Source organism: Suillus discolor, assembly GCF_016758755.1.
Source record: "Suillus discolor strain FC423 chromosome Unknown F5147scaffold_124, whole genome shotgun sequence".
Taxonomy (NCBI): domain Eukaryota; kingdom Fungi; phylum Basidiomycota; class Agaricomycetes; order Boletales; family Suillaceae; genus Suillus; species Suillus discolor.
In genome coordinates, this window is record NW_024541371.1 from 78,845 (window position 1) to 102,270 (window position 23,426).

Consider the following 23,426-nt stretch of genomic DNA (forward strand, 5'->3'; position numbering starts at 1 on the left):
TTGTTCAAGAATACCGTGGGAGGAGGAGGGCGGTTATTGGTGTCTTAGAATAACTGTCGCATTATCATAGAGTTCATGAACCGAGCGAGATGTAGATTTATGTGATCCAGAACGTCAGACAAGCTTACATATCTAGGCCAGAGGATAAACAGAACCGCTTCCTAGACACTTGCTCTTGAATCATCCTATTCCCCAAGGCCACTAAACCCAAATGGTTGTCGCTGATCAATAATTGGTGTGCACCATGGCCTACTAACTTTCTTGATAATCATGGTGGTCTCGATAAATTCTCACCCGATGAGGCTCTTCGAGTAAACCATGATATGATGGATGGAATATGGTCAGCACCTCGAGTGCATTGACTCGTCTGTTCTAGCTTTTCATGACTTCATGGCAAAGTCTCTCGACCGTCACAAGGCGATTCTCCAATGTGGCAGCGTACTGCATCAAAAACTCTCTCCGGATACGAGAGGAGACATCAGTGACATGGTTACAAGTATTTTCTAGGATATCTCTACATTCCAGGAGTCTACGATCCATCAACTCACTGCGCTCCAGGACTCCATAAATCAATGGCCCACGCCAGATCATCACCATGTGAAGCCCACTCATAATAATGTAACTCTTCTTTCAGAACTTAGATCGCATACCGACCTAGGCTGGGGATCAATCGACATCACTGCTCATGCCCGCAATGACGCTTTGACCGAATTAGGGCGTAACAGGGAGAGAGGCTGTGATTGTTCTCCTACTGGTATTGTAGATGATCCATTACAACCCCTCCCTTGGAATGCCGGGTTGGCAAGGATTGCTTCGCGCATGTGGACTGGAGACATCATAGTAGCATGGCCAACCTCAGCGAGTCTTATAACGCGGTCGTGACGCGGCGGTGACGCAGCTGTGACGCGGCGTGACGCGCATGTGACGCGGCACTAACGAGCCTTGACGTGGCCACTGATGCGCCATTCCTATATGTTCTATGTACATTCGACTTCCAGATCAAGTTGGATGAGTTCACGATCATTGCCTGTGGAGCACATCGACGTTTAACAGCCGGACATTCTTCAGCCGGCGGAGAAGGAATTACAGCTTCGGATAACTTGTCTGCAGACATCCAAAGATGTAGCATCAGAGCTATCACTGAATAAGGGTTTGACGCGGCATGAGTGAAGTTTGACGCGGCAGTGAAGTTTGACGCGACATGGACAAGGTTTGAAAATTTGACGCGGCACTGATGCGGTATGTGCTATGGTTGACGCGGCACTGATAGTAGGCCTTGACGTGGCATAGAGTGTGGATGTTGATATTAGTACAGAGACTGCGAAGATATTTGGGAGAACTCGTCGTGGTGTGAGTGGTGCTTGACCCAGCCTAAACGAGGCTTCTGACATGACATGGTTGAGGCTTGACGTGATGGTGCAGAGTATAGAGAATGGATCGAACTTGACGGGGTGAGGTTGAGGCTTGACACAGTGAGACAACACTTGACACTGCGTCTGAAAACCAACATAGATGAACGAATTAGAGGTAATGCAACAATACAAGACTGACGCGCAAGATCATATATGCATACTAGTAGTGTGAACAGAGGACAAGCACTGTAAATTTGGTGAGAAGTGAATACAGCACTATAGAGCCTGTACGCAGGCAGACATTCATATGTTGATCATTAACGAGGATTTCAAAGTGTTTGGAATGACATATGAAGTTGTTTGAACATGATCCGTACCTAGGAATTTGTTACAGTGCCGCGTCACAGGCGCGTCACGACCGCGGCAGGGCCGCGTCAATTTCACCTGGCCCCTTTATCCTTCCATTGTAGATTTGCAAAACTAAACGACTACAAAATACGCTGGAAATCATGACAACATGTTTGAATATTTATCCATGCATGGGTTTACGACGTGGCGGCTCCTCACACACTACAAAACATTTACTCATGGCGATGAAGCTTTTGCTGCAGCCTGAGACTCATTTGTATCAGTCACTGGGCAACTGCCACGCAACTCATCACAGCTGTTTTATCGAAACTGTTTATCTGTCACTGGGTCTCGGCTCCATATCAGATATTGCATGCTGTATCGTGACGGTGCTCACCTCGACAAGTCGTGGCTGAGATCCGCCTACCACGTTTTGGACATGTGTGCGATCTTGGTCGGTGAAAGACTCGGAGGACCCCCGAGAATGTATAAAAAGTCCTCTCGGACTTTTAGTACGACACGTCCGAACGAGTAGTCACTTCTCTTATCCCTAAACATGCAGCTTTCTGTACTCCTGAGCGCACTTATATCTTTCGCCATTCTTGCTGCAGCGTCACCTACGCCTGGAGCCATCTCGAAACGTTCTTGTGAGTATTCACGATCGTCAGCAGCATCATATTCATTCAGGTGCCGATGTACCACTCAGTCGAACGAGGGGAACGAGGAGAACTTGACACGAACTTTCAACGTGATCTCCTAGAAGAGGACAAGAAGCGCGAGGAGGACTTCACAGCATACTATGCTTGGTATGGCCCAGGCACTGAAGGTGGGGGTATTACTTATTTGTCGTTTATTCATTTACGCATCGCACCTTTTGCACCAGACAAGAAGCGCGAGGAACTCGGGTCGGGTATGTGAGCAAAGTTAGATTAGATACGAAACGAGAGCAAATGATGAGACAGATAACGAGACGTTTGAAACAAACACATTCTAAAAACTTTCTGAGGTTCTTGGAGCGGGGGTCTGAGTATAGGATTCGCTGTAGGTATGAGTGTACATGGGGAGTATAAGTATATACACGTTTTCGAATACTTGACTAGGCCAGAAGGAAATCGTGAAGTTTGAGCACAAGGTGAGATAACGAAAGTGAGTGAAAAGGAGATGTAAGAGAAACATGCGAAGAGTGATGTGGTGAGTCACGTGGACAGTTTCGAGCGCGCCTAGTCATAATCCGTGCGTAGGGTATAGCACGGGTATGGGCCACACCGGGTGTTGATCTTCCGACCCGCGGGTGTACCCGTGCTATACCCTATCCGTGCGTGATAGGCAATCCTTACAAGTGTATGTCTACAAAACACACCGATGGTTCACAACAGAAACATTGACAGTGTGAGTCCTCAAAATGTTTTAGGGTTACTAGGGATCCTTTTCCTGTTCGGTTTGTTCGACCCATCTGAGCTTGTCGTAGAACGAGACGATGTACAGATCTTACTATCCCCAAACGCATGGCTGACGTGGTACTTCGAATAAACATCACTCACTCAAGTGTGCTGCCATTTCAAATGTTGTGCTCGGAGACCCGTGGCAAATATGACACATTCACTTGACAACTTGAAGGTGTGAAGCTTTAAGTACCTAACCTTTGGCCATCTCGATTTATCTTTCCATTGTAGATTGGCAAAACTAAATTCCACTTGATAACTGCAAAAGATGTTGGCAATCATGACAACATGTTTGAGTTTTCATCCATGCATGGCCTGGTTATGACGTGGCAGCTCCTCACACACTACCAAACGTTACCTAGCCTACCACGATCTGGACATGTGTGCAATCTTCGTCGGTGGAATCGAGCGGACCCCTAGGGGCCCGAGAATGTATAAAAAGTCCTCATCCGAACGAATAGTCACTCATCTCATCCCTAAACATGCAGCTTCCTGTACTCCTGAGCGCACTTATATCTTTCGTCATTCTTGCTGCAGCGTCACCCACGCCTGGAGCCATCTCGAAACGTTCTTGTGAGTATCCACGATCATCAGCAGTATCATATTCACTCAGATGCCAATGTACCACTCAGTTGAGCGACGGGAACTTGACACGAACTTTCAACGTGACCTCCTAGAAGAGCGCAAGGAGCTGAAGACTGACTTCGTACTATATCCTGGGTATGACGGCCCAGGCACTGGAGGTAGGTATAACTTATTTGTCATTTTTTCATTTACGCATTGTACCTTTTGCACCAGACAAGAAGCGCAAGGAACTCGGGTCGGGTATTGAGTACGACGGGCACGACTAGGATAATAAACAGCGTAGCAAAAAGAAGTGAGTGTCTACAAAACATGCTGATAGAGGAGAATGTGGTGAGTTGATCTAGTCTCCCCTAGCCAGAACACAAAGAAAGAGGACAGTCGTTTTGGAGTTGATGATATCAGAGGCTCAACAGAGAATAAAACGGGAGGAAAGGGGGAAGGGACGGTGCAGGACTGTTCTATCCCGGATTGGTCGAAGATAAATGCCCTCCCTCCTGTGTAGTAGAGAATTCGGAACTTTGAAACAAATTGCATCGATAGCCATTTAGATCGTACAACATACATGTATTGATACCAAGCTAATCAACAACCTTTTAACAACCAGATACAGACACAAATCCACCTAGGCAGCTGCAAAATATTTCTCCACCACACTCTTCGACACGACATGCTTCGGGCATCTGCGTCCCATCCAAGTTTCGAATTGCGCATAACCTTGCTCCAGGAGCACCTCAACCCCCACAACCCTTGCCCAATTGGGAGCTGCACTCTTCGCGAGCGTGAGAAGATGTGTCTCTGCAGGTTTGTATGCCATGTCCACGACCGCGCCGTTCACGGTCGCGTCAAACAACGCCAACGGAAGGAGTACGGCACCTGGGTTAGTGCTGTCGGTAGTTGTCGCACTTGCTGGGACGGTGGATACGATGACAGTTGGTGCAGGCCCCTCAGCAGGCCATACATCAAGGGTCTCGATCAGCTTGACGGGGGCGTCAGGTAACGCTTCGGCTGAACAGGTAGATGCGTTGAGCTCCCAAGGACTGAAGCGCAAAGATGGCGGCTCTAGCAGTTCCTCCTGCGCCGACAACGAGGGCGGCAGCGGATGCACCGATAGATGGCGCACGAGAGCGGATGGATTCACGAATGCCGAGCCAGTCGGTGTTGCCACCATGGAGCATGCGGTTTTCTCCTTCGGTGGCCGGTATAATGGTGTTCATAGCTCCGATAGCTTCAGCGGCTGGCGAAAGCTTGTCAAGCAGGGGTATGACGTCGAGTTTGAAGGGAATGGTAACGGAGGCGCCTCCAAAGTCAGGAGCAGCCAAGGTGGCTTTGATTTTTTCACCGACATTAGCTGTCTCGAGAAACTCAGAATAACTGTCGCATTATCATAGAGTTCATGAAACGAGCAAGATGTAGATTTATGTGATCCAGAATGTCAGAGAAGCTTACATATGTAGGCCAGAGGACAACTTCAAGAATGATGCAGCAGAAACGCTTCCCAGACACTTGCTCCCAGATGATTCTGTTCACGGTTGTCACGTGTAAGCTGAACGCTTACTATACGCTTACACATCATACGACACGTGACCTTTTCCTGCTGATTATATCACTTTACGCCGAGTCGGGTCTCCCATTGACCCTCATCTGCTCATCCGTATAACGGTCTGGAAATACACAATTTCGTCCTGTTATATCTTCCGACCTGTCTTAGTGCTCCCCGCCATTTTCCTGGCGAGGTCACAGGTTGTCGCTGATCAATAATGATTGGTGTGTGCCATCGCCTGCTAACTTCCTTCATAATTATGGTGGTCTCGATAAATTCTCACCCGATGTGAGCTCACCGTAGAACGAGACCATGTACAGATCTTACTATTCTTAAACGCATGGCTGACGTGGTGCTCCGAAGAATCTCAAACATTGCTCACTAGCATGCTGCCATTCCAAGCGTCCTGCTCGGAGACCTGTGGCAAACTTTACGTCATGTTCACCAGTAGCGCTCCGACAAGGTGTGGAGGCTTAAAGCTTAAGTATCTAACCTTTGGCCGTCACGTGCACGATTTATCCTTCCAGTCACATCAGTAAATCTTCTAGCTTTTTTTAGCACTTCAATAAGTGATCCGTCACTCTTTTTCACTGGCATGCTTATTTTTCGGACTTGATAGATTGGCGAGACTAAATTCCACTTGATGACTGCAAAAGATGCTGGCAATCATGACAACATGTTTGAATTTTTATCCATGCATGGGTTACGACGTGGCAGCTCCTCACACAACTACCAAACGTTACCTAGTACTAATGGCGATGAAGAACTTCCGCGGCGGACTCATTTGTATCAGTCACTGGGCAATTGCCACGCAACTCATCACGGCTGTTTTCTCGAATCTGTTTATCGCTGACTGGGTCTCGGCTCCATGTGTTGTGCGATCTTCGTCGGTGGAAGAGGCTAAAATCGAGCGGACCCCTGAGAATGTATAAAAAGTCCTCATCCGAACGAATAGTCACTCATCTTATCCCTAAACATGCAGCTTTCTGTACTCCTAAGCGCACTTATATCATCTTTCATTATTCTTGCTGCAGCGTCACCCATGCCTGGAGCCATCTCGAAACGTTCTTGTGAGTATTCAGGATCATCAGCAGCATCATATTCACTCAGATGCCAATGTGCCACTCAGTTGAGCGACGGGAGCTTGACACGAACTTTGGACGTGATCTCCTAGAAGAGGACAAGAAGCGCGAGGAGCTGAAGACTGACTTCATCATATATGCTTGGTATGACGGCCCAGGCACTGGAGGTAGGTATAGCGTATTTGTCATTTATTCATTTACGCATTGTATCTTTGCACCAGACAAGAAGCGCAAGGAACTCGGGTCGGGTATTGAGTACGACGGGCACGACTAGGATAATAAACAGCGTAGCAAAAAGAAGTGACTGTCTACAAATACTGATAGAGGAGAAATGTAGTGAGTTGATCTAGCCTCCCCTAGCCAGAACAAATACAGTTGTTCCTTCTTGATTTTGGAGCTGATAATATCAGAAGCTTAACAGAGAATAAAACAGGAGGTAAAGGACGAAGGGACGGTGCAGGACTGTTCTACCCCGGATTGACATACTATCTCTCCTGTGTAGTAGAGAATTCGAAGCTTTGAAACGAAGTGCATCGATAGCCATCTAGATCGTACAACATACATGTATTGATACCAAGCCAATCAACAACCTTTTAACATCCAAATCCAGACACAAATCCACCTAGGCAGTTTCAAAATATTTCTCCAACACACTCTTCGATACGACATGCTTCGTGCATCTGCGTCCCGTCCAAGTTTCAAATTGCGCATAACCCTGCTCCAGGAGCACCTCAACCCCCATAACCCTTGCCCAATTGGGAGCTGCACTCTTCGCGAGCGTGATAAGAGGTGTCTCTGCGGGTTTGTATGCCATGTCCACGACCACGCCGTTCACAGTCGCGTCAAACAACGCCAGCGGAAGGAGTACACCTGGGTTAGTGCTGTCGGTAGTTGTCGCACTTACTGGGACGGTGGAAATGATGACAGTTGGCGCAGGCCCCTCAGCAGGCCAGACATCAAGGGTCTCGATCAGCTTGACGGGGGCGTCAGGGAACGCTTCGACAAGCACTTGCGCCTTGCTTGCAGTTCGGTTGAACAGGTAGATGCGCTGAGCCCCTAGGGACTGAAGCGCAAAGATGGCGGCCCTGGCGGTCCCTCCTGCGCCGATAACGAGGGCGGCAGCGGGTGCACCGATAGATGGCGCACGAGAGCGGATGGATTCACGAATCCCAAGCCAGTCGGTGTTGTCACCGCGGAGGATACGGTTGCCTCCTTCGATGACCGGTATGATGGTGTTCACAGCCCCGATAGCTTCAGCGGCTGGCGAAAGCTTGTCAAGCAGGGGTATGACGTCGAGTTTGAAGGGAATGGTAACAGAGGCGCCTCCAAAGTCAGGAGCAGCCAAGGTGGCTTTGATTTCTTCACCAACGTTAGTTGTCTCGAGAAGCTCATAAGTGTGGGGAAGCCCGAGGACCTCAAATCCAGCGTTGTGAAGAGTCGGGGACATGGAATGAGCTATGGGATTTCCGAACAAGAAGTGGCGTCTCGCAGGAAGCTGACCCAGCAGGTTCAACGCTTTCTGAATCTGCGCAAAGGAAAGCTGGCCAGGTGCTGCCTTCGAGGGGAGAAGTGGGTGTGTCACAGGGCTCAAAGTCGCATTCAGTATACGTGACATCTGACCCTCCACACCCATGTTGATCGCAATGATCGGTTTGGCGCCTCGCTGCAGGTTAGCCCTCGCAACGAAATCATGCAACGCAAAGTTGTCCTGCAAAGTGTCTGCCTTTCCGACGATCTTCACAATGTCCCCGAGTTGGCTCGCAAGCGCGTACTTGCTTCTCACCACATCTTCGTTCCACTTCATCTTTCCACTCCAGTCGTGCCACGATGCGATGATTTGGGAGAATCCCTTGCGAGCGGCGAGTTCTGTAATGAGCTTCTCAGATGCAGAGATCTCCACATCAACATACTCCACTCCAAGTCGCAGTGCAAGCCCAAGAAGCTCAAACGCGTCTTTCTCTGAGTTGTCCGGGAACGCACCGCCCTGGCCTATCGTGCGCACAGTGAATATAATCGGAAGACTCGTCGCCCGGCGTAGCGAAGCGACTTGTGCGGAGACGTAAGCTTGCGAAGGGATGGAGGCCAATGCGTCAGGGGCGCGGAGTAGATCCACACGCAACTCTACAGCATCAACACCCGTTGTGAGGTCTGGCATGTGGCGCAAAGCGGGCACCACATCGGGGTATGTGAGCGACAAGAAGTAGCTACGCTTCCCAGCAGCAACATTCTCCGCGAGGTTCGGCTGGCCTGTAATGTGCTTGAAGAAACGAGAAATCTCTGCGTTGGTTGCCTCACCGCCGTCAACGGTGATATGGTTGATGAAATCGTAATTGGCGCATTTAATAAACCATGGCTCCCGTCGTTTGAATACCTCGGTAATCGGCTCGCCGTACGCAGGACGTGCGTTTTCATCACCAAGGTAGCTCACAATCTCCTCGATGTTCCTCAGGACATGCACGGCCGGACCCGTCTTTGCGTAGTTCTTCAAAATATCCCTGGCTTCAGGCGTCTCCACAATCCCACCACCCATGCTGACCACGTGTCCCGTTCCAGCCTCTTGAATGATCTGCTTCAAGTTCTCCGTCTCTGCGGCACGGAATGCAGGCCACCCGTTGACATGTACGAACTCGCGTACGCTAATGTTGTGTTTGGCTTCGAAGAAATGGTCTGCATCAATGAATGGCCAAGAGAGAGCAGCGCTCGCGAGTGTTCCGACGTGTGTCTTGCCTGAACCGCGCATGCCAATGAGGATCACGGATGCAGAGGCTGCAGGGGAGGGTGTCCCAGAAGTAGCAGCGGTGGAGCTCTCAGCATGCGGGAGCTCGATGCCCCCAACTTTGATGCCTATCTGGGTGTACATGTTAGGACCAAGCTTGAGGGAGAACGAATAAAGATGTGAATCACACCTTGTTCTCCAAATCATCCCACCAGTTGGGCCATGTCTTTTCGACGCAACGTTTCTCCTCGATGATTGTGTCGGGTACGATGGTACTTAAGACGCTGAACGCCATCGCGACACGGTGGTCGTCATAGCAGTGTATGCTCGCGCCACGGGTGAGGGTGTTGAATGGGCGACCGTACACCTCGAGTCCATCATCCAGTTCTTTGGTCTGCACGCCGAATTTGGCTGTGAGGGTTAAGTCAGTCATGAGAGTGAGCAGCGATTAGACGCAATCGAAGAACCTACCCAATTGATCAATCATTGCCTTGATACGATTACACTCCTTCACTCTCTGGTTTGCAATCCCAACGATCCTTGTCGTATTCCCCTCCCCGCCCTGCGCAACGGCAGCAAGGGCACACGCTGTCAAAAACGCATCCGTCATCGGCTCCATATCCACCTCTCCAATCGCTTTCAGCTCGCCCCTCTTCGGACCAGTGACGGTCGTCTCATTTGCAGTCTGCACCACATCGCACCCCATGCGTGCAAGGACGTCTACGGCGAAACGAGCATCACCCTGTAAACTTGCGCTTCCGATGTTCTCGAGCGTGCATGTTGTCCCCGTAATGGCAGCAATAGCAAGCGGGTACGTCGCGCTACTCGCGTCGCTTTCAATCGCGTATTGGGCGGGGTTCACGTATGTGCCCTGAGGAATTCGGTAGACGTCGGTTCCTGGGTCGCGCGTGACAATCACTCCGAATGTGCGCATCATCGCGATTGTCATGTCGATGTATGGCTGCGAGATAACAGCGCCACCCACGAGTTCGAGAGTCACCGCCTCCCTTGCATACGGCGCGCAGAGAAGGATGCTGCTGACGTACTGGCTCGACACGCTTGCTGCGAGACGGCATCAGAGAACTCATGAGTCCGTGACATGGTAGCCGTGGCGACTATAGGATGACATAATTCTGCTTCTGCTAAATATCGTTATGTATACTGCGAGATATTTGAGTTACTGGTACATAGCCATGAATGTCTGAAAATCTAGATTACCATGAGGAGTTCGTGACAAGATCACGACTTTGCACCATCACAGCTGGAAAGCTATAACAGCGTAATTAGATACAACTTGTTGAGCAATATCATATTCCGTTATTTATGTTTGGAATTATAATGTTATTCAGGACTTTGTGGTGGAAAACGCCATTAGACTTTGATATCCCATCTAGATTCGTATGAGAGCTCCCGACAGAGTCACAGGATTGCACCATCACGGCCAGAAAGGTATAATAGCGCGATTAGGGCCTACCTGTTAAGCAATGTCATATTCCATCATTTATGTTTGGAACTACAATGTTATTCAGGGCTTTATGGTGGAAAATGCCATCAACCTTTGTCATCCAATCTAGTTTCGTATGAGAGCTCCTGACAAAGTCACGATTTTGCAACATCGCAGCCGCCGAGGTATTATAGCGTAATCAGGTCCTACTTGCTGAACAGTATTATATTTCCTTATTTATGCTGGACTTACAATGCTAAATCATGGGACTAAAATATTGCTTCAATTACAATGCTATGAGATCGTGTACTTATCGCTTCGATTTACACTGCTTGAGACGCAGTACGTGCAAATACCAGATGCGAGCTACAGGGTATAGTATAGGCTAGAGCTGCGATCTAATCTATCGTGTTCTTTCGCAAGTTTAATCAGCTTTTCAAATTTGTCCAATGTCTCTGACAGATTGAAACGAGCAGTCTCATAATTGCCACGTCATTATGGAAAGTAAGAGGTCAGACGCATTCGTTTGGCACCAGACCCCCAATCACCGGCAGCTTCAAATAACATATAATATGCATATATACGAACCAACACATCAAATTAACAGTGTATGACGCATGACAACTCAAAATGACAGAAAAACGACGCACTTCTTAGTCGTTGATCACTGGCTCGCAAGGTCATGCTTCATGGTCCGCACTTTCTCTCATCCTCATACGTATCTTGAGTCCAGTGATACAATTGGGTTGGATCTTGGGCTTCTTTGCTACTCTCCCTTTGTCAAGTAGAAGCTGGCCTAGTGTTGAGGCAGTGACGGCGACATTTGAAGTAGTCAGTAGATAAATGACATTGATACAAAAATGGCGTACCTGGCTCGCAAGGTTAAGAGCGGCGACAGCGATACACCAGATGGCGGGACTGAAAGTATCTGGGCATTTGCAACAGAGTTATCAACCTCGTCTATGATGGTTGGCGAAACTGTATGCATGGAACACGAGGGTCAATGGCACGTTGTTAGGAAAACAAAGTGACTTACGCAAGGAGGCCACCAAAGGCGCCTACAATTGAAGAGAAGACGTGCGGCCGCCGAGTATGTTGAAGTTCCACAAGAAACTGTATGCATGGAACACGAGGGTCAATGGCACGTTGTTAGGAAAACAAAGTGACTTACACAAGGAGGCCACCAAAGGCGCCTACAATTGAAGAGAAGACGTGCGGCCGAGTATGTTGAAGTTCCACAAGAAAGGCTGGTAAGATGGAATAATAGAGGCGTCGGGAAGTGCGAGCGAGGGCTTATTTGCGAGTCTGGAAGCGCGGGACATGCCAGTTTTTGTGCGGAGAAGATAGCATTCATAATTGGGATGTACGAAGAAGACAAGTCAGGTGAAACTGAAAGGATTAAGATGCGAGGGTCATGGACGATCGACGGGTCCTCTGCAACACCGGCAGTCGTTGATGAGGGATGGGTGATGCGGTTGATGTCTGGATATGAGTCAGGTCGTTGGTAGCGATACATTCTCTTTCACGCACAACACAGTGCCTTCGTCACAGCACCTACCAATGCACATGAAGCTGTGATGCAAATGAGACGACACAAGGCAGGTCAGATGTCCGTCACTTACGTTCTTCCTCGAGCTCTCCGATAGCATCAAACTCATTCATGATCCTCTGTACAACTGTCGAGTCCACAAGCTTGAAAGGCAGATACGAGTTAGCATCCAATGAGGGCACGTCATCCGAGAGCAACTCCGTGGATGAATAGAGCAACACACTGTTCGTCAGCAGTTCATGAAGTGCTCGCTCCTGAGGATAGATCTCACCTCTTCCCAGGAAGCGCGCCAAAGACTACAAGTGAGTTCTCATGCTTGGACGCGATATGCGCATTCAGAAATGCGAGAAGCTGCGAGAGAAACGTCTCGATGGAGAGTGGATACTGGTTTGAAGTTTGCGCAGAGAGGTGCCATTGCGTTGGAGATAGGTCTACTATGACAGATAAGTGCGATGCTTTCTCCATGGCTGAAATGATGCATGTCAAGTATTTTGTCGAGTTTGGTGCATGGCTGGTACTACCGTACAGCCACAATATGCAGCCATCATGTTTGCTTCAAGAACCCTAAGTACGTATCTAAGCGTACAATATCTAAATCTCTATCTGATGATCGACTGACGACTCGTGGTATATCAGTAATGCAAGGGTCAGGTGTTCATAAGGAGGTTCATTACTAGCATTCACGAGCTTGAACCAACTGCTCTCAAGCCAAAAAATCTGTCTCTCTCCAAGCAGCTACCCACTTCCTCACCAGTCCATCATCAGCGATAGGTGCGCTCCTGAGACTATTACTTGCTTTCTTGGTTTGTACTGTCAGTAATGGGTACCGCGTAACCAGTTCCTCTTGTCCGTATTTGTTCTCAAAAAAGGTCAACAGCTTCCGGCTCGGGTTATTCACTTCATCAATAGGGCTAGCGCGCAAAGCCTTGATCCACTCGTGCCTCGGGAGGGCTTTAAATTTCAGGCCGGCGTGTTGGAGAGGTTGAGGGGGAACATTGACCAGATCGATGATAGCCTTTGCTGCGTAGTCCACTGGGAGCCACGAAACTGACTCATCGAGATTGGGAAGAATTCCAATTGTATCTGTGCACTGCCACGGAATTTAACAATCACATATATCATCGATAACGGGTTTTCATACCTTGATGATGAGTGAGATAGCCTCCGTCTCGTTCCACACGCCATTCTGAGTCTCCCACCATTTGGCCAATTCCTGCACGTGCTTCAGTGACTATTTCTCCTATAGTGAACATGTCTCACGTAGCACGCCCGCCCGAATAGGTGTCTGCTGAGAGAGAGGCAACTTGGCAGAGCTTTTCAGTGATCCACTTCGATTGCGCACTAACTAGAGTCAGAAATCCGAACGTCAACTACGCGAAGCACGAGGTGCTCACTAGCCCAACCCCTGAGCGACAGAGGGATCGTCCGTAATGGCTTCTGGGATTGAGTCTGGTCCATGCCAAGCTGCGACGGCACTGATCGAAGATGCGAAGTAAAAGTCTGCTGGTCGGGGATGAGGAGATGCCAGCGCGAGATTAATTAAATTGACGGCTTCACGGATGTGAGGTTCGAAGCTATTGCTCTGTTAGTCAATATTCATCGAATCGAAGTGGACTTGCCTAGAAATGCCAATGTTGAAGTTGACCGCCCAAGCGTTCTGCACACAAGATTGACGAGAATGAACCAAGTAGTGTCTTTGATGCTTACGTGAATGATCAGCGTTGCCCGTGTTGCAATCTCGTTGTACATGTCTGTCTGAAGTCCGAGCTTGTCGGTAGACAGGTCGGAAGCGAGAGCTTTGACACGCGTTTGAACCTGCTCATAGCGAGTGAATAACTTCCTTGTCTTCTTGGAAGCCGTTATGCGACTGGACGCATCTGCATCGTCCTCTGCTCTGCACAGACAGTAAACAGTGGCCACAGAAGGGTCCGAAAGTAGTTCATCCAGAATATATACTCCCAGAGACCCAGTCGCGCCAGTCAACACAACCTACATCAATATCGCAATCAGGCGTAGAATTTTTGGAAAGTGCAACAGGGAGCTTACAACGCGAGGGGTAACCGAGTTGCTTGCGGTTCCATTTGTTCCGTTGGCATGAGCCTTTTGCGTATAAGCGAAAGAGCTGTACTTCTCAACAAGTTCCAGCACGATCTCGAGCGAGCTTCGTTGTGCTAGAGCACCTTCATTGCCAGAGGACATTGCAATCAGGAGTCGAGCGATCCTGTATGCTTACTTTAGCCAAGGCGATATACAGCTTCATGCGCATGAAGGGATAAACGTACTGCGTGATGGAAGGAAGTTCGAAAACAGTGTTGGGGGCCAGCGGCTTCTTGCCACCTAGGTAAATCTCCTGCGCCGTTAATAAGCTTACAAGCAGCAATAAGCAGAACGTTTGAGCTGACTCTCTGAATGGTGTTTCGTATTCTGCTAGACTGCAACGAGTCTAACCCGAAATCGAAGAGGTCAGTATCATCTTCTAGGCTGTCGATAGGTTGATCGACCGTCTTGCCGATTACATCTCTAATGGCCATCCTAGCATCTGCCTCATCAATCAGTCGTCTCTTCCCATCCTCGTCGATGTCACCCTCTAGTCGTTTATAGGCCTCATTTACAATGCCTTCGAACTCCTTGTACACCCGTGGTCTGATGATACTGCCCTTATCAGCACGAGGAATCACTGTGCCATGAGGGAGAAATACAAGTGCTTCGGACGCAAGCTGCGAATGCGAGGGGGCCTCAGCATTGGCAAGGGCGACGATAGGCGCGACAAGCTTAGCGAGCTCTGAAGCAGAGCAGTCCTTCGCAATTTCGGTTGGGAGGATCAGAGCTCCAATTTGAATGCGGCCGGCACCGAAGATGATGGCATCCGCAATATAGGGAGATGAACGAAGTGTGAGCTCCATCAGGGACCGGATTCGTCTTCTCGCCGTTAACCTGGGCATGTTGTTAAATAAAAATCATCTTGATTTGGTTTGATATCCATACCATGACCAGGGTGTCGTCAATTCGCCCCATGAACTTGTATGCGTCAGGGATGGTGGGATGCTTGATAGATAGATCTTTCGTTGCGTACGACCCATCGGGTCAAATGCTCATAACCTTCGCCGGCAATTAGTAAGACAATATGATCCAATGATAGTATATATACTTGCCTTGTGGGGCCAGCCATCCAAAACGAGCAGCTCATAGGTATCCCCGCCCAGAGGTTCGAATCGCAGGTAGTCGTTCACATTGGTATTTACATATGGCCCCTTAGCGCGCGTCCAATTCCAGCCCTTATCGGTCTCGAAGTCCCGGAAAGACGTCATGAGCTGACCCGTTTCAGCTGCAAAGAGGTATGCTGAATGTCAAGTTGCTCTCAACCTGTCAGCATATCACTCACTAGCGCCATAATAGCCTATCAAGCGGACACCCTCATTGACAAGGAAGTCGCCGAGCTCGTCGGGACATGGACTACCGCTGAACGAGACAAGTTTAAGGTTCTTGAGGACCTGTAGACCTTCAGTAGTCTCAGCGAGGAGTTTCAATGCTAGAGGAACGCCAAATAGTGCCTCCACGTCCGGAGCTTGCTTGAGAAGCTTGATAACGTTGGTAGACGTCAATGACATTGATCCAGTTGGGAAGAGGTACAGCGGTTTTGCAGCACAGATTGCACGATAAAGATTGCCGTGGCCGTACGCCTGTTCAAGGCAAAATAAGTGAATTCTGGTAAGAAATACGCACAACATACACGATACAATGGCACAGTCGTTAAACTTGCAAGACCAAAATTTATGAGGAATTTCCCGATGGCCACTTTGTTGGTTGCAATGGTTGGCTTTGGGAAACCAGTGGACCCGCTCGTGTGGATGACCGTGACTGGAAGAAGAGATTCATCCTCCCACTTTAATGCAGGGTCCCATCGCGTCTTCTCTGGGTGCAAAGAACGAGCGGCTGAGCCGAAGACGTCAGATGAAGGCTGGTTGATGATCGTCACAGAACTGGGGTTGCTGAGATGTGTAAGAGCTGCTGCCGCGGGAGGTAACAGCGCGTCTTGCACTATCACGTGGGTTGCATCTGTCACAGTCAACAGGTGAGCAATTGCGGAAGGAGAGTTATTCGGCGGTAAGAAAAGCACGCCTGTAGAAAGATTGGCAATGTCAGAGTAAGACTTACGTATGTTGTGCACTAACAATATCCCATCCGATAAAGTGCCATCTCGGTGACTACATAGTAACTGATATTGCTAATGCCCAGAAGTCCAACTGTCCGAGCCGCTGACGATAATGCCAGTTTTGTGTGTCTCGGCCCGAGAATAACTTACTAGGTGCAGTACAACGGTTCCCCTGGTAGCATGCGAGTTGGAAAGGGGACTCAAAGGTAGCGTGCCGCAACTGAACAGAGTAAGACTAGTAGCCGCCAAAAGATAGAGGGATGGTGTAATAACACATACGGCGTAACGCGTAACCATTCGTGTTTACATAATATGTATCAATTGCATTTACTGTTTATGTCGAAACTGCTTTTACTTCACTTGCTCTCGACTCGCAATGTTAACCTTATTCAATCGATAATCTTCACGTGCTCGTCCTCAAGGCAGGAATTATCTTTTGTGAAGATGAGTCAAATTTACGCTCTTTGCTCGCTTCCCTCATCACGATGTTGGGGTGGTCTGATGGCGAGCAGCAACTTCAATCTCAGACCGGGGAGGGTAGCAACTCTCAGCAAATTCTCTACATCGACAATGCTGTGGACCCACTATTCGGATTCCATCATCCTCAACATGATGAGACTGTTGATCACTCGTTTATGTCGCGGTCTGCGAGCCAGCCGACTCACAATGATGTGGACCCGATATCTGGATTCCATCATCCTCAACACGATGAGACTTTTGATCGTTTTATGTCACAGTTTGCGAGCCAGCAACCTAGTCTCGATCATCGCGATGTAGTCGCAGGTTCACTGGTAAGTTGATCATCATGCGGTTGTTCTAAGTCTAACTTGTCTGTACTAGCAGGATGACGGCCATCACGGGCCACACACCCTAGTCCATCCCAAACCGCGTTATGCCATTCCTCTAGAATTTTATGCTGCCTGGCCGACGTCCCCTCCACATCTTTCTCACCCGCTTGCCGCGCATGCGGAGAGCTCTTCCATGCACCAACCCGAAAGCCAGGAAGACCCTGCGCCCGTTTCGAGTCACCAGACCACGTTAATCGGGCCACCAATATTGGATGGAGCCTTGTTCGACAAGTCCACATCTTCGAGTCAGTTGGATGTTGCCGTCGAATCCTCTCATTTCGACGAAGTCAGTCGGCACAAGACAATCTCCCACAGCCGTAGCAAACCTAACAAGGCTCGCCGAATCCTCAAGAACGCTAAACGTGTCGGTATGGAGCGATCTGAGTTTTACAGAAAAGTTGAAGCTGGTGCATCCTCCACCACTGCCGAAGGCTCGTCCGGGACGTCTTCCAAATCAGATGTGAAGATTGTCCCCGGATCCGGCATCAGAAAGTTGTTGGAGATTCTTCGAGTAGGAATGAGACTCTACATCTTCAGGGTGTCAATCTTACCCGCCACCGGTACACTTTCGAACGTAATAGATGCTGCGTGGAAAGATGTGGCCGACAATCAACTCAGCGGTAAGTATTTTCTGGAGTTCTGATCGGTAGAGACTGATGGGGAACAGGAGCTGACCAGGCCTGGGCTCGGCACATGCTGACTGACAAGAAGTACGTCGACGAGAGGATGGGCTCTGTGATCGATGAAGTATCTCGGGAGATGACGGCGGCAGCAAGATTATTCACCTATCACTACTACAAAATCGACTTTGACGACCTGACCATGGTAGTGGAGAAGTTGGCCATCAACACGCGCGTCAAACAAATTCAAGGTCTAGTAGCAAACGACGTATTCATCTATGGACAACTATCTGTAAGTTCAACACGAGTTCGGCCCAGATATCTCGCTGATAGTATGTCCCATAAGGTCAATGGAGTTGACTTCGGCACCGTCGCGTTCGCAAGTGAAACCATCATTCGGATGATCCGATACTTATTACGCGACGGCCCACACCAGTACCACAGATATATTTCACAAGCCAATTATGGACCATTACTCGCAATGACCGCTACGGTCTGCCGGTGGGCGTTGCAAGAACATGAGACGGGTAGCTTTGTCGAAAGCCAGTTTTTGCCAGAAGAAAATACGCAATATTATTCTCGCTATCATGCTATCTTCAAAGGTTTGGATGCTAAAGCGGTTGCTGCTCTTATCGTACAGATAACTAGTAATTTCGCATCGACTTGCTAAATTCGCTTGTCATGTCCTTGACTCAGAATCATAGCTCGGACCATCTTATCTCGGAGCTGTCAACTTTTACATTCAATACGTTGTACTTGTGTCTCGTTGTACGAATTCTTTAGGTTACGGTGCTAGGCGGAAGCCTTCAGGGACTCGTCGGGCCCAAGCATCCCTGAAAGGGCCACCCTCCGGCACACAAAAGTTCGGCTCCCACTTCCAAATCGCTACTATGGAGTATATCTAAACATGGAAATCAAGCTATCGACAACGCCATGGCCAGACTAAAACATTTTAGGCAATCATGTGAGACTCTCATTTGGTGAGTTTGCAAATTCAATTGTAATTGGCCCGACTAAAGTAATATAAAGGTCGGGTGGGCAAGTAAGTCTATATTGTGCCCAGGTCATTCAAGCGCACTATGTCTCCCGCCGGTCGTACTCGTCGCAGTTGTACTCAGAAGATTGTTTTACAGAACACTGCTGTCGACTCGGATTCTATTCCGTCTACTCGCCGGCGCTGCTCGGCTCTCGTCTTCAGACTACTACATATCTCCTCGGTGCACGTCAAGAACTTCCCGATGTTGATGCGGAAGAGATCAATCGTATTCGTGCTGTTCAGCCATGGTATTCGCAGGCCGAGTCAGAGCCATCGGAAGGACAACTCACAGACCAGGAAAAAGTTCCCGTACACACTGACCATTTCCCTCTCGAGAAAGGTAATTCTTACGGTCGTTCTTAGGTGACTTATTCGAGATGCTCATATCCGACGTCTTAGTTGAATTTAGGATTCCTTTGAACACTGCGGATAGGAACAAATCTACAACATACGTGGACCATTTTTACGCCGAATCGGACCTGAGTCCCATGGATATATTCGACTCGATGAGGGCGGTGATGGGTCTTCCAAAGACCTATGAGCACTTAGGGTGGCGCCTGTCTACAGCTCGCCGGATGGACCCGCCTCATCGACTTTTAACGGCTCAAGATCTCAACAGCGCCTTCAAAACCGCAAGGGCAGAGCAGTTGTCTGGACGGAAACAGAAGAGAATTGCAATTGAAATCATAAACACTGTACGTGCTTTGTTATTTGTAAGTTCCCTGCATGATGTGACAGTACCTTACCGCGGCAGATGCCTGTGTTGAAAGAGAAGCCAACCAACTTGCCCATAGAGCATGTATCGCCCTTTAATCGTACACTTTCCGAACAAAAAGGTGACGGCCCTTTGATGGCCCCTCAACCACTCAAGAGGACGTTTGCGATGTATATGGAGAGTGACGATGACGAAGAAACTGATGACGAGCCGCCACAAGGCATCGATGATATCCTTACAAGCATCCATTCTCGTTTTCCTGCGATGAACTTGCCGCAATATTCGAAGATGCTGAAGGAGCAAGGCATATTTTACCTGCCCACCGCAACACACTTTAGTGGTAGGTTTTATATGGAAAAAGTTGGCATGTCGGAGGGCGCAGCATTTACGTTTCACACTGGTGTCTGTAATGCGCATATGAAGTACGTGCGTGCGAAGGCGAGCAGAAAGGCCAAAAGGAAAGTACAATCTGACAGCAAAGATAAGGAAAATATTCAAGCTCTCGAGCAAGGTGCGTCGTTTTCTTCCTCGTGTATTCACTCGCTGATACTTTACTACAGTATAGTAGTAACAATGATACTCAGCCAGTGCATGCGTCGCCGTCTGTCACACTCGGAGCCTCTCTTGCACGCGCTCTCGACGCCTCTTCAAGTCGTAGCATAATACACATAGTCACTTCTAAATTTGCCGTACATTTAATACCTACTTCGACGAATTCAAGCCTGAATGATTTCTCCATGACGACGGGTTCCTCACAAGCTGGGGCTGCTCAGTTTGGGACGATAATCTTAACACTTCGCGTGAAACCCTGCAATAAAAAAAATCCTCAAGGTTATCTGCAACAATATCGTCAAGAAATTATGTACAAGCTTCAGCCGGGTTGCAAGCAACTATCAAAGATGCTCGTGGAAAGAACAGAGGGCCTCGAGCGATCGAGCCCAGTATTTGAAACGTGCACGCCTTCTAGCGAAGAAGACATGATGAAGGAAAGGGTATTCGGTCAAGCAAACAAGCTTACTTGCTTTCGCCTTCGGAAGATGCGAAGTCTCAGTGTCTCGTAAGCTTAATTGGAGTCATCCCGCAGAATTCGCATAGTTGCTGCTGCGGCCGGGTTTAAGCTGATTGACCCTCGGAGTAGTTATCAATTTCACTCTCATTCACATGTTTCGCCCTCATTGTTATGGCGCTGTCTTGCACTTTTCATGGTATCGTTGGTACAGTACGCGCACGGGTACAGGTACGAGTCCATCGGGAATGGAAAGAATGAGGGAGCAAGAGCTGATGCGAGAATCGGAGTGACGGCGTCCACCATGAGTAATAGAACAGACTGGACAGATCCACATCAATTGAGGTTGTTATATTATAATGATGGGCGATGTTTGAAATGAGTGTAGGTTAATAAAAACAAGTTTGAGACGAGTAGGGATTGCCTAATGAGCGCGCTTCAGACTCTCATAATGCGGCTGAGTTTGAATGCTTACTATATGCTCGATGAGCTTTGAGAGAAAGGAACGCACAAGCGCGAGTGAGATCAGTCGCCAAGATCCTTGTGCGTTGACTATAAAACATAATTGATGTGTTAGACTACATAGGCACACAATGAAGAAATGCTCGATGTTCGAACCTATATTATATTTGAGATTGGCGTTTTGAGACTAAGCCTGGGCTAAGGAAAAATGAGAGAAAAAGACGGATAGGGATAAGCAGTCAAAACCTTCGAGTCACGGTGAGATAGCACTAAGTGAGGTTTCCGGAAAAATACGACACTTCCCGAAAGCTACCAAAACAAAAGGGCATGCGATGGGCAGGTAAGAGAAAAGGGTGCAAGCAAACGCGACAGAGGGAAGACGACAAGAAGACGCGTGTAGTAGGACGTGTTTGCTCGCTTAGTGAAGCCATGAGCTATGACTGTCACGTGGAAAATCATGTAATCACATAATTTGAACATGTTCAAGTTGCGGAGCAACCAAACGAGTCCTTTCGAGTTCCAAGTCCGTCTTAACCACTACAGCAAATACACAAATGGCCGTACGTCGAGTTTTCTATCATCTCCTCACAAGCTGATTGCCCCCAAGGACCTCATCGTTCCGATGGATTTCGTCCCCACTGCCCAGCAACACGAGTCGTATGAGCAGTTCGACTTGGCACGCTATCTGCATTCCAAGTGGTATATTCCGAGAAAGCTACTTACATTGCTATAGGTTCAACATCATATCTCTTGAACTGAGACTTTCATCTCGCAGCTATTGGCGCAACAACTTAAACGGGTAAGTAAGATACATCCTCAGCCTTTGCATACCTCAGCGCTGACTCTTCACTCCATGCCATCATCACCTTTGACTCTTAAAACACAGAAATCTTGTCGTTTAGCTGCACTGTTGACTAATGTTAGCCATAGAAGTGCCGCTGTCCAAGCGCGAGTCTCTCTAGCGTTGGACGCCGAAACTCAAAGGATGGAGATCGTGCTGAATTTCATTCGGATAGCAGCAATCATAACATCTTGTGATATCTCAATCTTGACCTCCCTTGTCCATACCTGCGGCCACCTCGTCCTGTATCTTCATCTATTTGTCAAACTATTGCCCTTCATCGTCCCCATCTGCCTATGACGTCGAAATGCCCTGTTGTATGAAAACGAATACCCTTCTCCATCCTCAATTATCGAATCTCCTCCATTAGTTGCACCTGTTCCTGCTCTTCACCCAGCATCTCTTAGTTGGCAACTCTTCTGTGTTCCTATTATTAAGGATAATCTATTGCAGTTCATATCTGAAGGCCCGTCGCAGTGCTTTTTGAGCCGATCAAATTGTTTATACAACGGCAATGTTGCAAGGTGGTGGTAAGCCCGCCGCAACCCTGATCGTTTTCCACAGTCATGGGTCATATGGCCTTGCAAAGGTAAGTGCAATATGTTCAGTTATAGTTCTAATCACACAGTCACGTCCGAGGCTGTCCGAATATGGTCATGAAGGCTTGAAGGTATGGTGCAGTGATACCGAACTGGGATCATAAAGACGTTTGCATGTGAGAGTTGTGGCTCAACTTGAAGCTTCCTAAGGTTTTTTCCGTTGAATTCCAGGGCAATCGATGAATTGCTACCTTTAGTAATAGTAGTTCATTAATCAGAACTTGGGTAATCGTTTAGAAGTCCGCTTTGGCTCTCACACTTGAAACCAGACGACTCGGACCTCTTGATTCACTGTGGCAAGCCATCCCCATCATATCATGTCCTCCTCACCTAACATCCCCACTACTTCTTCCAAACCTGACTCTTGTCCTGACCAGTTCGTACAGGACAGCGCTCATCATGTCAAGCGCAACTGTGATAATCGGAGCATAGGACCCAAATCCAAATCCAAATCTCCCATATATGATGCATCACAGCTTGAGGGCCTTCCCCCCATAGTACAGCATATGTCGTGTTATGCGAAGCGTGCAAGCTCAAGATTCAAGCCCTATCGGCTTGGCAGGCATGTTCCTAACGCACTAGAGCACCGTTTCATGGCGAAAAGTGTCATGAAACATCCAGATGGTGTTATCAGCTTGGCAGATGTCCAGCAGGTATGTTAACTTTATTTATACCACAGATCCTGACATATTGACGAGCATTATATCAGGGAAAAGATATCTTGAGAAGAGGCCTGCAGCATATGTCAGACGCGGCCCTGCGGTCAGCTGTCATCGCAAAGCGAGCTGATGCAGAAAGCAAGCGCTTACACGCTCTTGCAACAGCTTGGGACCTCGAATCAACCGAAAGACATGCAATACTTCTCCAAATGATTCTCCACGACAATGCGGAAGACTATCTTCACAGCCTGGAAGATGCTCATCTCTTCGAATCGATCATGGTCAAACGTACCCGCCAGCAACTTGAAGATGACGCGGATTTCACAGTCGCTGCATATAGTCATGATGTTGTGGCACACAGTATAACGGACAACCAACTTGATCAACTGGAGGGCATCAGTGCTGAGCGGAATGTTCCCTTAGAGGACC

The 23,426-nt window shown here is 48.5% G+C and overlaps 8 protein-coding genes across 8 annotated transcripts; 4 read left to right on the forward strand and 4 right to left on the reverse strand.

Moving 5' to 3' along the window:
* Positions 1–2,221: 2,221 nt before the first annotated feature.
* On the forward strand, positions 2,222–4,367 carry F5147DRAFT_727142 (uncharacterized protein). Its single transcript, XM_041439236.1, has 3 exons — positions 2,222–2,347; positions 3,775–4,019; positions 4,082–4,367. The coding sequence occupies exons 1-2, from the start codon at positions 2,257–2,259 to the stop codon at positions 3,972–3,974; spliced, it is 291 nt and encodes a 96-aa protein (XP_041285473.1). The 5' UTR covers positions 2,222–2,256; the 3' UTR covers positions 3,975–4,019; positions 4,082–4,367.
* Positions 4,001–5,642, reverse strand: F5147DRAFT_789634 (uncharacterized protein; the record flags this gene model as incomplete). The annotated part of the gene is made up of 5 exons (XM_041443026.1): positions 4,001–4,703; positions 4,726–5,098; positions 5,174–5,246; positions 5,427–5,452; positions 5,566–5,642. 5 exons carry the CDS (start codon positions 5,640–5,642, stop codon positions 4,350–4,352), a joined length of 903 nt encoding a protein of 300 aa, XP_041285474.1. The 3' UTR covers positions 4,001–4,349.
* A 567-nt stretch (positions 5,643–6,209) lies between these two features.
* Positions 6,210–6,989, forward strand: F5147DRAFT_727151 (uncharacterized protein; the record flags this gene model as incomplete). The annotated part of the gene is made up of 3 exons (XM_041439237.1): positions 6,210–6,337; positions 6,397–6,649; positions 6,838–6,989. Coding segments are annotated over exons 1-2 (302 nt in total), but the record flags the coding sequence as incomplete, so codon positions are not given.
* F5147DRAFT_587787 (EPSP synthase-domain-containing protein) lies at positions 6,972–10,137 on the reverse strand (the record flags this gene model as incomplete). Its single annotated transcript, XM_041432034.1, has 3 exons — positions 6,972–9,197; positions 9,256–9,476; positions 9,537–10,137. Coding segments are annotated over 3 exons (3,048 nt in total), but the record flags the coding sequence as incomplete, so codon positions are not given.
* A 1,696-nt stretch (positions 10,138–11,833) lies between these two features.
* On the reverse strand, positions 11,834–12,580 carry F5147DRAFT_55081 (TFIIH subunit Tfb4/p34; the record flags this gene model as incomplete). The annotated part of the gene is made up of 4 exons (XM_041430399.1): positions 12,330–12,580; positions 12,132–12,280; positions 12,040–12,081; positions 11,834–11,991 (listed from the first exon to the last, which is right to left on the reverse strand). Coding segments are annotated over exons 1-4 (543 nt in total), but the record flags the coding sequence as incomplete, so codon positions are not given.
* F5147DRAFT_841336 (L-aminoadipate-semialdehyde dehydrogenase) lies at positions 12,534–16,255 on the reverse strand (the record flags this gene model as incomplete). The annotated part of the gene is made up of 13 exons (XM_041444367.1): positions 12,534–13,148; positions 13,200–13,271; positions 13,326–13,386; positions 13,453–13,640; positions 13,766–14,047; positions 14,105–14,279; positions 14,341–14,408; positions 14,461–14,992; positions 15,044–15,149; positions 15,207–15,383; positions 15,441–15,738; positions 15,789–16,177; positions 16,231–16,255. The coding sequence occupies 13 exons, from the start codon at positions 16,253–16,255 to the stop codon at positions 12,762–12,764; spliced, it is 2,760 nt and encodes a 919-aa protein (XP_041285478.1). The 3' UTR covers positions 12,534–12,761.
* A 441-nt stretch (positions 16,256–16,696) lies between these two features.
* On the forward strand, positions 16,697–20,093 carry F5147DRAFT_781090 (uncharacterized protein; the record flags this gene model as incomplete). The annotated part of the gene is made up of 10 exons (XM_041442567.1): positions 16,697–17,002; positions 17,052–17,679; positions 17,727–17,971; positions 18,026–18,313; positions 18,384–18,574; positions 18,636–18,659; positions 18,709–19,055; positions 19,115–19,410; positions 19,470–19,941; positions 19,996–20,093. 10 exons carry the CDS (start codon positions 16,697–16,699, stop codon positions 20,091–20,093), a joined length of 2,895 nt encoding a protein of 964 aa, XP_041285479.1.
* A 2,562-nt stretch (positions 20,094–22,655) lies between these two features.
* F5147DRAFT_658777 (uncharacterized protein) lies at positions 22,656–23,410 on the forward strand (the record flags this gene model as incomplete). Its single annotated transcript, XM_041434493.1, has 2 exons — positions 22,656–22,991; positions 23,048–23,410. Coding segments are annotated over 2 exons (699 nt in total), but the record flags the coding sequence as incomplete, so codon positions are not given.
* Between the last annotated feature and the right edge of the window lie 16 nt (positions 23,411–23,426).

Excerpts from the sequence above, each read along its gene's own strand:
- F5147DRAFT_727142 (XM_041439236.1), top strand. The coding sequence starts at position 2,257 with ATGCAGCTTTCTGTACTCCTGAGCGCACTTATATCTTTCGCCATTCTT. Across the intron at positions 2,348-3,774 it reads AGCCATCTCGAAACGTTCTT|TTGAGCGACGGGAACTTGAC; the intron begins GTGAGTATTCAC and ends TGTACCACTCAG.